Below are 16210 nucleotides of genomic sequence, written 5' to 3' on the forward strand. Positions count from 1 at the left end.
GCGGTTCATGATGCTGTAACATGTCGAGACTTGGGTGCAAAGGAACACCAGCTCAAGCATAATAACTGCCTTCTCCACAACCTCGAGGGCCTGAATCATCTCCTCGTAATTCTGCTTAGAAATGAGGAGTGGGTCCCGACTGAGTTCAAACTAAACGATTCTCCAAGCATCAAACACCACATCCATTTCAGGGACGTGGATATAGGCTATGAGGGTGTCAATGGAGACTGCCTCTATTGAAACAAGCTAAAGAAAGAAAAAGCAAGGTTAGTGATGAGAGAAAAAGGGAAATGGACAAGAAGAAAAGAGCATAACAGGCTGATACCTAACTTGGGTCTACGAGTGCTTTGTCTTTGCCTGTGGACTAAGGGGTACGTGCGAACCAAGTAGCAAGTCATAAGGCATTCTCCACATGGCCCGCAAGCGTGAAGAAGTCAGTTTGGCCCTACACTAAGACACCTTGGGTAGAGGCCAAAGTGACTATTGCATTCTCTAGAGTTAGAATGCCAGTAGCTGTGAGACCAACTACAGTTGCTGCCTAAGATCCCTCCAAGGGCCTTTCAGAACCCCCAGCCTTGAAGGCAGTTGTTGAGTTGACAAGCAAGACTGAACTAATAAGGGGAACCACTTTTGAGGCCTCAGTGGAGGCAATCTTATAAATTTCATTGGCCCCAAGCCGCAGCTCACCACTCAGGGCTGCAGTAAAAACATGCTCTTGACCAATAGCAGCCCCAAGGTCTTCTTGACCACCAGTACCATCTAGAACCATAGTAGACATGACTCCTCAAACCTCAAGGGTAGCCTTAAATCCTTCTATGTTTTCCATTACATCTCAAGCCACATCTCGAGCAACCTTTAATGGATCCTCAAGGATTAACTTAGGGATTGTAACAGAGACAACCCCCTGGGAGTCTAGAGTTGCTGAAGGGACAACAGAGGTAGAAGAGGTGACTACCTGAAGGTCTGGCGTGGGCTCAGATACAACAACAGAAGTAACTACTAGGGGGTTTGAAATCTTAGCCACCACCCCTCCACGGTGAAGGGACTCACCCTGCTGTCATCAAATTCTGTCAACAGGATCATGGTTCGTTGGCGCTTATGCATGTGCTTTCCCTTCTAGGGAGTGGGTCCGACTGAAAGAGGAGTGGAGGAAGGTTGATTAATGAGAGGAGGCATTATCTTCTTCCTCTTCTGAGAGTCAGGCGAAGGAGACAGAGCTCGCTTCCTCTTGTTAAGTCCATCTCCTTTGTCCGAGTGACTTGAGGAGTGACTTTTCTTAACCTCGAGCTTCTTTGGGACCAAGATGTGGGAGGATACATCATCCTTCTCCATCCCTTGAATGAGGGTCCTTAACGAGGGGGCGTCTGGGTCTCCAAAGTAGTGGAGGCGTCGATATTTTCCCTCAAAAAGTTCATCAACACATGTGATTGTGTCCAATCATGGCCTACAAAAGGGTCAAAATAGGTTATATTATATTTGAAGGTGAAAGGAATGAATGCAGGAGATAATACTTACTAGTATGACTCTTTATTATGCGCCTAAAGCACTAAGGCCACCATTTATTAAAGCAAAGGCAGGCATCTCTATCTATAAGTTCCACTTTGCACTACCTTTGGGCAGTATGTGGAACAGCTATATGGTCGATAGCCCTCTGGTCCAACAACTCCATGCTAATTTAAAGGGACAGACCCTAAGGGACGCACTGGCTCAACCCAAACTAGCCCCCTACTAGTTAAGGGTGACAAGACTTCAAGTAGACCTTCAAAGATTTAGAGGAGGGGCCAGTATACGACAACCACATTTTTTTAGGAGTGGTGGTTGAGAGGAAGACCTCATCCCTTAACAGCAAGGCAGGCTTATTTTTTTGGTCCACCAAATGTCTGTACTAGGTAGGAAGGCAATGGTCCGGAATGTTGAAGGGCTTTAGGGTCCTTCGCAAGGGCCAACTCTGCTGACTGAAGAACTCAAAGAAGTTCTTTAACTTAGTCAAAGGATGACCACCCAAGAGGCAAGTGAAGGGGTGGTTGGCATGGGAATCATTGGGAAAAGGTTCCTAACAAAGCAGAGGAAAGTAAGCCACCATCCATAATGTCAAGAACCAAACTGGCCTATAGAAGTTACTGAAGGGCTTTTTCATCAGAGACTTCCTCATGCCATTATATAGACGGCATAAAAACATAATTCTCAGGGCTATCTGGTTGCCACAGAGGAGGACTAGGCAATCCATAGGTGCAGTTTTACAGGCTTTCCTCCCCTCAAGGCCAGGATCCATTGGCTCAATAGGACCCAAATGAAGACTAGGTGCTCCATAAGGGTGACAGGCTTGTTAACTAGCTTCTCAAAGAACAACTCCATAATCTCTATATAGGAGCCAATGCCCCTAATCTTGCTCTCTAGATTGGCGGGAAAGGTGACATAAGAGTCATGCTTCTCGAGGATTGGGTAGAAATTCTCCTCCTTAGTGATAAGCAGTCCCAGGTACATAAAGACATCCCATAATATGATTAACATAGGACTCAACTCAAAGATGAAGGCATTATAGCCCAGAGCCCAAAAACTCAAGAAGGTTGTCAGTAGGTTGACCAGAATATTGACATCGACCAAGGAAAGCTGGATAAGGTCATAGAGACCCATCTCCTTCTACTGATGCGCATGGGTCGGCTTTAAATGTCTCACCTAGTTAACCCAAGCGCAAAGATACTAGAGCCAGTTTCAAAGCTTTCGGCAGAATGACTCAAGAAAGGTGAAGTCATTTGGGCCAAGATCAAGTTACAGACTGAGGTTAGCGGTCATGGATTTGGCTAAGTGGGGGCAGTCACTTTAAACAAGTCAGGAGAAATAGTTAAATACCTGACATCACTCTTGTTGGAGATTTGGAAACTCCAAGGAGAAGTACTAAAAAGATAATGAACAATTAGTGTATTTTCCCAATAAAACAGAAGGGCTAAATAGGAAAAGTAAAGAACTTACCAGAAAGCAACAAAATCATGGAATGAGAAATTCTCCTATAATAAAAATAAGAGAAATATCAAAATGAAGACCCAAAAGGGAGATATGAGTTTTTAACAATCAAAAATGTACCATCATCAGTCTTCCGAGTAAGGCGACAAGATTCTAGATGGTGGTTAGGGAATCAGGCAAACTTTTAATAGATATTGAAGACCGAGCAATAGTAGAGGCAACAGTAACAATGGAGGAAGCCGTTTGTGAGCAAAGGAAACATTAGAGCAAGGGATGCAAAAGCTTGAATGTCAAGAAACAGTAGAAAGGGCAAGAAAAGTGACCAGAAAAAGAAATAATTTTATATTAACAAAGGACGTTCAAAGACAAAGTGACGTTTTAATTTTTCCAAACGTGCCACATGGCTTACAGTAGAAAGGGCAAGAAGTAATTGAGATCATTTGTTTGGGCTAAAATATAAAACATCACTCAAATAGGTCACAAAATTATTTAGGCTGAACAACTAAAGATTCAGGCCTAATCTAAACAAAAGGGTCGACCCTGAAGCTCAATAACAGCTACAATAAAATAAACATGTTGAAATCTTGTCAGTTACAAATGTTAGACTGTTGGCACATGAAGACATGATCTCAATTACTTCTAAAATCTACGAACATCGTGCCCAAGTATTTCGATAAGACGAGCTGATTACCAAAAATGGAGAACACAAAATAAAGATCATGCCATGAGTTTCATGAGATCCATGATTCTTCAACAAAATATTCTAGGTCTTCAGAGAAAGGCTACCACCACTCTGACACTATAAATAGAAGATAAAGACACAAAAGAAAGACAGTCGACACTCAATCCAAGATTTGCATTTTGCACCTTTAGCCTTTAGTTTTATCAGTTAGTTTTTACTTTCAATTTAGACTTGTAACCTTTTCGCATTTTAATAAAAATTAAAACACTTATTCTACCAAAGCCTTGTACATGTTTTACATTTGAGTGAATTGTGGTAAGGGAGCTCGGGACCCTTTTGTTATCAATTGAAACTCAGCATCTCTAGCATGCCTAGTATTTGTTGTTTAACCACCAACAATACTAAAAGCCCATTTAGGCGAGGAATCATAGGCTATGTGAAAAGGCGAGACATATCATTGTATAGTAGGACTTAAACCTCTTGTAGCAAGCAAAGGACATGGTGCAAAATACGCCTACTTCATGCTCTTAACAAATATAGTTCATGTTTTTTTGGCACAGGAAATATCAAAGAAGTAAGAAGATACCAACACATGTTCTGGTCAGAGACTGTTTTGAGTAGAGTCGATAATTCAAGCAAGTCTGGCTTATTCGAGTCGGGTTTAAAGTATCATATCCTCTTAAAAAACTCATATAGCCAAGCCCAACCCTAACTTTTTTGAAAGAGTTTGGGTTGGCTCATCAGGCTTAGGCTGAATTACCGGCTCTAGTTTTGAGACCATTAGAGAGGAGATAAAGCATCTCCTTAATAGATGGGTTCAGATCCTCTCATCATCTTTTCTCTCATTTTCTTCTCCTCATCCTCATCTCAACCCTTAAACAACAAATTGAATGGTCCAAATTTATTTATTTTATAAAATAAATATCATATAAATAAAAATAAATTTAAATTATTAAAATTTAACATGCACAATTTATAGCTGTATATTGTTACTAAATTTATATATTATTTTATTACAGTTATAAACCAAACAAATTAAATTTTAACAATTTAAAATTATCTATTTATTTTTTAATATGATATTATGATTATTGTTTTATAAAATAATTAAATCTGAGCCATCCATTTTTTAATCAAAGGTGGAGAAGAGGATGAGGAGAAGAAAAGGAGAGAAAGGATGAGGAGAGCATCTCCTCCCCTTGATAGACTTGCATGTGGGACGTAAGGAGAACACGGTTTGACCAGTCAAAGAAGATAGTATGCAATTCTGCATGTTAGATGAAGAGCTAAGATAGTTTTATATTACATTAAATTTTAAAAATAATTAAATGATATAATATTTTTAAATTCTTTTAAATTTGTAGATGTGCTCAATTTTTTATTTTTTATTTGCACATTATTATCCTCTAATTGGATATCAAGTTCCTTCTATTAGTATATTCTTTATAAAATGAGATTTATTTGATACCTATTTAAAAGCTGTCTATATTTTCAATATCTTGAAATATTTAAATGCTAATATACTCAAGTTGTACTCAGATATACAAAGGAATTGGAATTACTTTTCATTCTTTATTGAGATGTAGATATTATATTATAGAATTCCTTGAATTCAAATGGACGTAATGTACAATTATCTAAAATCGCGCCCCATATGTGGAATTATAAACATATAGTATAAATAAAATTTATTTAAGTGATATAATATAAGGTTGGAATGATTGTTGTTAAATTTGGAATCATTATTTAGTTAGTTAAACATAATTTGAATTATTTGGTTGGGGAGAGATGCATATTTTCTCTCATCTTATGTGAACATATTTTTTATTTTCAAAAACTTAAGATAAAACAACTCAAATTTCATAATAATAAGATTATTATTAGCTTTAAATTGAAGTTTTTTCGAAGGAAAGACGGAATAATTTTAATTAGATCAAAATACTCATTATAAAAATCTAAAATATCCAAAATCTTTGTTTGATGAAGTAATAATGCTATCTCTCTGTCTTTGATTTATATAATTTGACTTATTTGGTTGGGGAGAGAACATATTTTCTCTCATCTTAATTGAAAATTTTTTATTTTCAAAAAATTAAAATAAAACAACTCAAATTTCTTAATAATAAGATTATTATTAGCTTTAAATTGAATTTGTTGTAAAGGAAAGACTGAATAATTTTAATTAGACCAAAATACTCATTATAAAAATATAAAATATCCAAAAACTATGTTTGATGAAGTATTATTATCACACTATCTTTGATTTATATTTGGTTGTTTATTCAAACATATTTTTAATTGTTAGCTATGTAAATGCTTTATATAATTTTACTTATTAAAATAACAGACTCAAGTTCGTTAGTTATCCTCCCATACTACAACCTATCACTAAGTCCCATACTATCTAATTTACGCGTGGAGTTAATTTTAAAGATTTTTTTTTTTTTGCCAACATTAAATTTGAGAGGGGGTGTGACTGTTACATAAAAGGCGTCTTTTATGTAACAGTCACACCCCCCCGAGCCCACTGCTGCAAGTGGTGGACTGGGCCGTGCCACCTTACGGCAACCAAGCCGGCTTTCCTCCTGAAAGTTCATGGGTTATTCCCCGCACCCACTGCGCCAAGGGAGCCTTCCCAAGTTCGATCCTCCAACCTCTCCTACGTAGCGAAGTTGAGGCTGAACCTGGTACCATTGAGTCAAGGTTCAATAATATTAAGTATATCTTCAGAAATTATAAATGTGATTCAAATTTTTAAACCCAAAATCTTTTTCTAAATTTTTAGATAGAGAGATATTAATTTGAATTTAAATATATATATATATATATAATTTTATTTTCCAAATCAAATTGTTTGTGGCTTCTTAACAATATAATACCAGACATGTCAAAGATCTCAATATACAAACAAAGGATTCCCAAACTCCCTTATCTCAATTCACTCGAATGTAAAGATGCAAGGAAAATTGGAAGAGTGTATTTTTATTATTGACACTAAGTTATAGAACTATAATGGATTGAAATATGAGCTGAATCCTTAGAATAAAGTAAAATTAATTTGAGTAACAAAGTGTTTGAATGAGTTGTTAGTTGTTCGTTGTTGCTTTCTTTCCTCTTTGGAGCTATATTTATATTTTTGGTCTAAGTCCATTGGTCTCGCAACATCCAGAACCCAACCTATGTGCCAAAATATTTGCTATACATGCCACGGTCTAGCAAGATTCAAGGCAAATTCAAGTAATAGTCTTCTCGGCTCAGTTGCTCTAAGTCTTAAAGAACACATTTCTTGCACGACTCAACACTTACTTAATCCGAATAATGACCTCATGAGATTTAAGGCACAAGTTGGGATATTGGCCCTGTGTCCAAATAACAATATTCCACGCTTAGTCATTCCGAGTCCTTCAAGTTATGTTCCCTTCCTAACTTAGCACATGCTTAGCACAAACGTTTGCCTTTAATTGGATCGTGCCTTCTCTTAGTAGATGAATTATTGGGCTTGACATTTCTTCCTCATTTCCTTTGGGATTTTCTTTTTGTCGTTTCATTTGATGTCCAAACACAAATCTATCAAGAAATAATAAAAATTTAATTTTTTTATATATATACAAAATGATAAATTATCTGCCTAACTGTAAATCTTAATACTCTATTTTATTTTTATATACATATGAAAATAATAAATCAACTAAAACCTAATTCTAAACTTGAATTTGAATCACAGAATTGCTGGAACATCATCCCAAAGAATAAAATTGTAACATTCTTAAAAAGGAACATGTGGCATTCATTCGTAACATATTATTCTATTTTTATATATATAATGATAATAATACTGACAAGAATAAGAATTTTTTTAATCCTCCTCTTTATTAAAAATTGCTAGTCAAAATTTTACCCAAAAGAAAAAACGCTTGCGAAAAGTAATAATAATCAAGTCAACAATCATCATGTCCTTAATACTCTCTTTGGATAGAAAGCAAATATGAGAGAAAAGAAAACTAGCAAGTAAAATAAGAGAGAAAATTATTTTTTCCATATTTAGATGTGAAAAGAAAAGTAGGAGAAAAAATAGTGTAAGATCCACCATATTTTTTCCTCAATTTTTCTCTCCACCTATGGAGAGATTTTGGGAAGAAATTCATTCTTCCACACCTACCCTTACTGTCCTACTTCTTCTTCTTGGTTTTCTTAAGCAATACTTTCTTCTTCTCACTGTACCACCTCCACTTAGGAAAATTTGTTGGGATGTTTCATTTATAGATCTGTTCCTCTTCATGAATCTCTTCCTGTCTTCCGGCACATTAAAGTTACTAGCCTACAATTTTGGATATAAAATTTGTTGGGATCAAACTAGACATTGACAGCTCTGTTGACACCAACAGCTTTGACACATGTGGAGGTCTCATTCTTGATTATCAAGGTAATTGGATTTAAGGGGTTTTCTAAATAAATGGGCTATTATTCCAACACTGTTGTTGAATGCACGGGTGTCATAGAAGGCCTAAACCTTTTTCTGAAATAACAATCTCACTAAAGTCAGTATCCACTCGGACTCAATCAAGGCACTCACTCTCATTTAGTGCAAGTTCACCCAAAACCATCCACTCTCAAATATTATCAATAAAATAAGGGGCTTGATTATGAGAAACTAGATTGATACTTCTTTAATTTGCTCCTATATATTTATAAGATAAAGAGAAAAGAAAAAATTTAATCCTATTTATAGGACACTTGTCAATTTTTAATGTTTATTTTTACATTTTTTTCCTTACTAAATGCCTTAAATAAAAATACCACTGATGATATTTAAAAACATTTATTGGGAGTAAACGTATAAACTTATTAAATTTTAAGATAAGGTTAATGAAATTTATGGTTTTCTTTAATTCTGATAAAACATGCTAAAAATAACTTATAAATAAGGTCAAAGGACATACTTTCGATTATGTTTTCAAAGAAGCAAACAAATGTGAGAACTAACTTGCTTGTCAAACATCAAATCTCAATCTTGTTACCATAATTTTTGTGGAACCCCTCTTGGTGTGTAGAAGCTTTTTATATTCTAAAATGAACTAATTTTTCCCTGCACGATTTTCATGACCTTCTATTTAAAAGGGGGAAAAAAATCTCCTCTGTCTCATCGCCTTCCTCTCTAGTATTCAATCCAAGACCGTCAACTTCTTCTCTCTTTGAAATCCGCACTCCTCTAAGAGTCAGACTACCTTAGGAAAAAAATTTTGTTGTTGTTGTTACCTTCCACCATTTGGCTCATATTCTGTGATTTATTGTAAATGAAGGAGAACAGAGTTGATTGGCGAGGGAAGATTCAACAGAGGTGTCCACTAAATGGGGCTTTTAATTCTAAGTTTGGTAATTGTTCTCGTCAATATTTTGATGTCAAACAAGCTTGGGATATTGGCGGTGGAGGAGCTGTGGGCTCTTCAAAATCATGCATCTTATAATTTACCTTAATTTTCAATTTGTGTGACAATTTGGTGATTTGAATTAGCAGAGATTTGTGTTTCAATAGAATGAGTTGACAATTGACTCGGTGTCGTGGTGTAGTTGGTTATCACGTCAGTCTAACACACTGAAGGTCTCCGGTTCGAGTCCGGGCGACGCCATTCCTTTGCTTTTTCTGTTTTAAATTTTTGGGAATTTGATATTTAAGGACTTTTAAAAAACATTAATTATAATTAAAGACTATAAAATCATAAAAATTTCAGAAAATGACCATGACCTTTAGTTGGGATTAAAATTTTTCTAATTAAATTTTTTCGTTAATCATTTTTCAGTATTCAATTTTTTATTTTTTTTCAATAGTCACCTTAGAAGTTTTTAATATTTATTTTGTATGATTTCAATATTTAAAATAATTAGAAATAAGTGTTTTCAATATTAGAAATACGAAATATGATTATTAGAAATGTCAAATATGACAAGTAAAACATTGAAAAAATGAGCATTGACAATGCTAAAGACTAATATTGAAAATGTTGACGATGAATATTGAAAAAATGAAAGATCAATATTTAAAAAAGGTTAACTCAGAACTATGATCTAAAAAGTAATTTTAAAAGAAAAAAGAAGTATGATCTAAAAAGTTTAAAATTTCCATGATATTTAATTGTAAATAATATTCTTAGAAAATTCTTAAAGTTCATTCTTCCTTTTCTCTTTTCACTTGAGCTGATCGTCTATTGCCATTCTTTCTACTTTTTCCAGTTTATCGTCTTCCCTCTTCACTCATTCAGAAAAATACAATAATGTAAAATCAGATAAGAAGAAAGCAAGCAATTTCTAGTAAAAAGAAAATCGTCAGTTCTATTTTCTTCCTCTGGTAATTTTTTTCTCACTATTTTCCTCCCTTCTTTTTCTTGTTATCATCAAGATATAAAATGCAATAAAGTTGTCTTCTCCAGGTATATTTTTATCATTATATTCTCGTTTCTCAAAATCAGAGGCATTGTTTACTCTTTAAAGACAACATTGCATCAAAATGGCACTATTACGCATTGCTCACTTTCTTTTCTTGTTATTTTTATAGTTATGATTCTTTAATTAACATTAAATATGCAATTATTATATAAGTTAGTATACTATTTATTAGTCCAGAATTTTATTTTAAGTTTCACAATATTTTATTTTATTTAAATATTTTAACATTCTAGTGGTGGAAGTAAACACTGAATTCATTTTAATAAATATCATTTATCATCTATAAGTTAGTTCTATCCTAGGCCCAAAATGCCATTCTTTAAAAATTGGGTTATAGAAAGATGAGGTGGAACAATTATTTTGAACTGTTCTTGAGGTCATCTTTTTTCTTTTTCATTATTTTAGTAAAATATTTTATTTTTCCTTTCTTTAATTTTTACCCATTTCTATTGTACCAATCTTCCTTAGATATGTCCAATGTATTAGAGGAGAGAGAATTTTGTTTTAATCCTATTTACAGGACACCCAATGACTATTCTATCTATATTTTTTCTTTTGCTCCTAATAAACGCTAGAAAAGTTATTAAATGTTAAAATATTTTATTTTTAAAATATGTATATTTAATACAAGTAAAATTAAAAACTTATTAAATTTTTAGATGAGGTTTAAATTTAAAATTTTTCTTGATTCCAATGAAATATGTTAAAAATGATTTATAAATAAAATTAAAAAAAGTATTAAGCCAACTGTATAGGTCTAATTGATATCTTTTAAGTGTACAAAATACAATGGGAATTGGTACATTATAACTGATAGTTATAATCTCTGCATATTATTGACGTACACAATAAAATAAAAATTTTACTTTTTGATAAATGTGAAGTGTCTATTAATGATGAAGCGTTGTTTATAATAAATAAGGGTATTCTAGGAAAATAGCATTACATTTTATTCTATTTATTAGATTTGTTTAATGTGTGTACAGCTCTATAATGACAATAATTCTGGATTGGAGGGAGCAATGTAAGTGTTCTACAAGTTTTCTCATTGCAGAGTCAGATCACTAACCCATTAAAACACTAATTTCCTGATATGGATTGTAAGACAATTAAAACTGCCTGTTTGGCCCCCAAAAAAAAAAACAAACGCAAAACTCAGTCTGGGCGTAGATGACAGTGAAAGATTGGAATAGTGTTCTCACTCTTCACAAGTAACTCATATGACATTTCTGCAGATTCAGTTCAAAATCTCAGTAAAAGGGAATCTAATCCATTCTCACAAATCTGGTTTACATGCAAGTAACATAGTTATACACTCATTTATTATAAGTTTGAGATATCAACTTTTTGTAAGTTAATTACATCCCAAAAAGAAAGCAATTTGAGTAGCAAGGAAGCAACAGTGCACTATCTTCTACCACTATAGGCTGCCTGAATGGATTTAATTGAACCTACACGACATAACAGTTCAATGCTTTTGTTGATATCTGTTAAACGGTAAGAAATGTGAAAATCTAGATAATTATGAATCAACTCTCTACTGAAGAATCTCTCAAAATAAATACAACTTGCAAAACAATGAATAGAGATAAGATGCTTACAGGTAAACCAAGAGAGCGGCCAGTTACAGACTCAATGCAACGTGCTGCAAGATGGCAAGCTTCCTCGCAATAGTCTGTGAAAACAACCGGGATGTTCATCTTTTTCATTAGCTCCTGAAATATTCATCAAGAGAACAGAATAAAAATAATGAAAATAAAGGCAAAATTGCCCAGTTTATAATCTGTTTATTACTATTAAAAAAAAATAGTTCATAAATTGAAAGCAACACCGAAACATAAAAGAGAAGCATAAGGTGGTAGGCGTACAATGCTAGGTAACCAAGTAGTATAAGCTGCAATGCCAGCATTTGGAGCTATGACTAGATGCGGAGAGGAATCCTTATCCTGTTAGGGGAACAAAATTTAAGAGAAAATAGCTTAATTGAATAATCAGACATTTAAAGTCAACTGCAAACAATGATAATATGAATATTGGCAATTAAAAGATTGGGAAAATTAATCATTTAATTTCTATACTTTTGATTCCATTGTAATTCAGTCTTTAAATTTTAACTCGAGGCAACTCAATCCTTATAAATTGACTCAATTGTAACTTAGTCACCAAATGTTAACTCATTGCAATCTAGTATCTATAGTTTTAGCCATTTAAAACAGTAGTCCCTAAACTTAATAATAACTTCATCCTTTATAATTTTATTTTTTAAAATTTAGGGACCAGCATTTTAAATAGATAAAACTATAGGAACTAAGTTTTGAAAGTCAAAGTTTAGGAACTAAGTCAAAAATGTAAAGATTGGAATGCACCAAATCAAAATTCAGGAACCAAGTTTTTATTGAGTCAAAGGACCAGATGATTAATTTTTCCTAGAAGATTAGATACCTTAACAATATCACTATAACGGTCATGATAGAATCCTTGCCAAAGCTGCAGTGACACTGCCGAAGTGGTATCAGTTTGTGTTTTTAAAATCACATCATCACCTGATAACTTGCAAGAACACTCATCATTATCACAGAGAGCATAATGAGAAATACTGATCTTCTCTCCATCCCTGTTTACTGGCAAACAAGAAAGATATGCATTTAGACCAGCTTGTAACCAGTATTAGGACAGAACATGAATCACAAGAACTCCAATAGACCTGTCTACAGGAATTGCAGGCCCAACAAGTTCTATATGAACACGCACACCAGGGAAGAGTGCCTGTAACTCCCCAAATACGGCAAGTTGTAGAAGCTCTTTCTCAGGTCCTTTTAGAGACAAGTAATGAGATAGAAGTCAAATGCTGAGGGATCATGCAAATTACTAATGTAAAAGGGAGATGCAGATGCAAAGAGTTTTTTAAACGACGATGAACGTTTCACTGCCGCTGAAACGACACAGCCAATAAAAACGAGGGAACAGAGAACATTTTAAAATTCACAGAGAGCATAAGAAGGAATTCTTTGGAAAAAGGCATCCGAATCAAATTATAACACTTGAAAGAGAATTTGAAAGTGATAGTTTACCAAGGTAATGTATGTATAGCTTATCACTAATTTCAGGATTCAAGATCGTGATTCCAACTAGTTGCAAAGCATGATATACTGTAAGTGGCTGAAACAGAAAACACCAGAAAATAAATAGATAAATAATTATCAGAATAATACCAGTTCAAACGTGTAAACTATATGTACTATCATATGAAGAACCTTTACTGGACGTTTCCTTTTGATCCAAGTAAATGAAAGTAAACGAATTTTCACCCCCCTTGTTCCAACTTTAAAATATCAAAATTTTGTCTAATACAAACCCCCTTCTTAGACTACGTAAACAGACTTAATACAAACCCCCTTCCTAGACTACATAAACAGACTTATGTCAACAAGAAAAGAAATCTTGCGGACAAAAAAAAAAAATGGCCATGAATAGTGACTTCATTTAGAAAACATAGCAGCTAGTAAGACATGTTTATAAAAGCCATTGAAAGTAAATGAAGATAAAGCAATTGCTAGAGCTCATGAGATTCTCATACCCAGTGAAGAAGTAAAGCAACAGGTGAGTCTAGCGGAATGCACCTCCACTTATAGTAGTCTCCCCAACTATGCAACTCCTCTGATATAGGAGATTCAGGCCCTGGTCATTCATATGTTAAATTTACTCTACATCTAAAGGAGGATCAGGAGGAGAAGACGAAAAAGTTTGGAGCATAAAATTACCAGAACATGGGCATAAATAACTTGGGAGATTCCAGCCTTTGTTTAATCTGCATAAATTTATTTTTCCAACAATGAACATTGATCTAAAACTAGTAGACTAATGGGAAAAGGTTATCTGAAGATTACAAAAAGTGAAGCATATTTTTTTTGTTATTATTTATCTTAAACTGAATTTCAATGCTCAAACATAAAATAAAAGGATTTATTTAAGTTGCAGAATATGAACGTAAGAGAAAACCCCAACTGATCAAAGGAAGCACACGACGCCAAACAGTGGCATTCATGCATCCACATTCCAACTCGATGAAGATGCCTCTTGACCAAGAATGAACACCTAGTCTCCTGCTTTTCACAAATCTGGAATAACAAGAGCATTAAGTAAACAAGATATATAAACAAACATATGGAACAACACACACACACACATTAAAAAGATGCAGATCAATATCACCCACAAGCAGATCACCAATCACCTGAAATGTAGCTTCTCGAGAGAATGTGAAAGGAAATTCATTCAATACATCCGCATTCCTCCTCTGTTTTTCCAACCGTTCACACTCTTGTTTATGATGAACCCAGTGTGCTACCTATGCAAAATGTTGAGAAAAAAATTATGTGTATTTAATGTAGAAGTAGAATATCAATATTTAACTAGAATATATCTGAAAGTAGCATCCGGCATAAAATAAATTCTGAGTATCATTATATCAGAAATGGTCACACAGGTCCATTTTTTATGTTTCTCGTAGTGCAGAGGACATCTTCTCACAATATCATCCATACAATCTCATATGACAATTGAGAATGAACATAACCAATACAAGACGAAGATGAAATGGAGGCTTTAAACTCAAAAAATTCATTGCTACTAGGTCATGAAGCACATTACAGACCTAACCCAAATTCCAATTCCAATTCATTTTCGTATGACCCCCCCCCACCCAAAAAAAAAAAAAAAAAACCATCGTCAGGAAATCAAGAAGCAAGGAATTCGAAACCGAGAAGCTTATTGGATAAAAAATGTGTATAGGAAGCACAATCAAGTGAAGAGAAGGAGACATATAAGAGAAGAACCTGATGAGCGACAGAGCAATAAGAAACAGCTTCACAGCGAGCACAGCGTCTCGTGGCGGGGCCGCTGCACGGAGTTCCCCTCCCCTTCGCCGCGCATTCCATCACCTGCGACGCAGCTCGTTTCACCATGGCTGGCCTTCTTCAAGTTTCTCGGTATTAGTTGGGCCTTAAGCCCAATAGGCTAGAGAATGAGTCTGCAGCCCAATCCCTTACTCACCTTTCTTCTTTCTGATTATTCGACCATAACGCCCTTCAAATTTCTGTATTCTTCCCTTCCTTGCATCGAAGCACGGTTCCAAATTGGTTTGGGAATGGAAGGAACGAAAGAATTTGAATGAGTTTCATTTTAAAAAGGGACAAGTTGGGTTATAAAATTTTAACATCCTTACTTATGACATTGATGATTTCTCAAGAATGTTTAAAGAATTATAGTTAGGTAGCCAAGAGACAGAGAGTAAAAATACTCTGACATTTTACTTTATTTTAATTGCATAGACATTCCTTCCATACTGAAAACATACAATTTAGTTTAATCCGTTAATTTTATTAGAAATATTTTAAAAAATTATAAAAACATATTTTTAAATTAAAATTTGTATTAAAAAATTTTATTCAATAAATTCATCCCTCACCACAATAAATCCTAAATTATATTATTTTCAGTTACATTATTTTATTGTAAAAAACATATTTACAAATTGTAAATTTAAATTATTTATAAAATCTCTTGAACTTATATCATTTTATGTTTTGAGATGAACAAAACTAAGTTTCAAAAATTTGATAAAAATTAAAATCATAATATTTTATAATATGATAAAAATTAATAAATTTTATAACATAATAAAAATTTGAAAATGTATTTATTATATTTTCTATAGCACACAAAAAAATATCTTTTAAGAATATAGATTTTTAGATAATTTTTATGTTAAAGAAGGGCATTTTAGTTAAATTAAAAGTTTAAAAGTCAAACTTAACAATCAACTAACAATTGGATGGATGAAAATAAAATTTTAAATATAAAAGGAAGGCTTATGTAACATATATTTAATTTCAAGGGAAGTTCACATGAGTTTTCAAAATGGATCTGTGTATTTAAGACATAATAGAAGGGTGGTCCATTTATTTTACTCAAAAAAAATTCAAGAGAGGGATCTAATACTGTTGAAATTTATTATAAAAGACTATAAAAAGAAAAATTAGGATGAAGGACTAAGGTAAATGTAATTAATTGATACTTTGAGGTTCAAAAATATAAGGTATTTTTTAAGGAGTTAGATGTTTAAAA

At 33.6% G+C, this 16210-nt stretch overlaps 1 protein-coding gene and 1 non-coding gene across 3 annotated transcripts; one reads left to right on the forward strand and one right to left on the reverse strand.

Annotated features, from left to right (window-relative positions):
• The first annotated feature begins 9196 nt into the window (after positions 1 to 9196).
• Positions 9197 to 9270, forward strand: TRNAV-AAC (transfer RNA valine (anticodon AAC)). Its single transcript has one exon. It is a non-coding gene; the product is annotated as a tRNA-Val (tRNA).
• A 1996-nt stretch (positions 9271 to 11266) lies between these two features.
• Positions 11267 to 15065, reverse strand: LOC129294975 (uncharacterized). Of its 2 annotated transcripts, none has more exons than XM_054933462.1 (11): positions 14920 to 15065; positions 14319 to 14432; positions 14090 to 14202; positions 13846 to 13892; positions 13662 to 13762; positions 13156 to 13243; positions 12789 to 12897; positions 12527 to 12698; positions 11953 to 12030; positions 11686 to 11799; positions 11267 to 11535 (listed from the first exon to the last, which is right to left on the reverse strand). In XM_054933462.1, the coding sequence occupies exons 1-11, from the start codon at positions 15046 to 15048 to the stop codon at positions 11443 to 11445; spliced, it is 1158 nt and encodes a 385-aa protein (XP_054789437.1). In that variant the 5' UTR covers positions 15049 to 15065; the 3' UTR covers positions 11267 to 11442. The 2 variants fall into 2 exon arrangements, with proteins under 2 accessions (XP_054789437.1, XP_054789438.1); XM_054933463.1 differs by having other exon boundaries at positions 11451 to 11571.
• Between the last annotated feature and the right edge of the window lie 1145 nt (positions 15066 to 16210).

The sequence above is a fragment of the Prosopis cineraria genome, unplaced genomic scaffold (genome assembly GCF_029017545.1).
Source record: "Prosopis cineraria cultivar Desert tree isolate PC_DT_omini unplaced genomic scaffold, ASM2901754v1 PC30, whole genome shotgun sequence".
In the NCBI taxonomy this organism is placed as follows: domain Eukaryota; kingdom Viridiplantae; phylum Streptophyta; class Magnoliopsida; order Fabales; family Fabaceae; genus Prosopis; species Prosopis cineraria.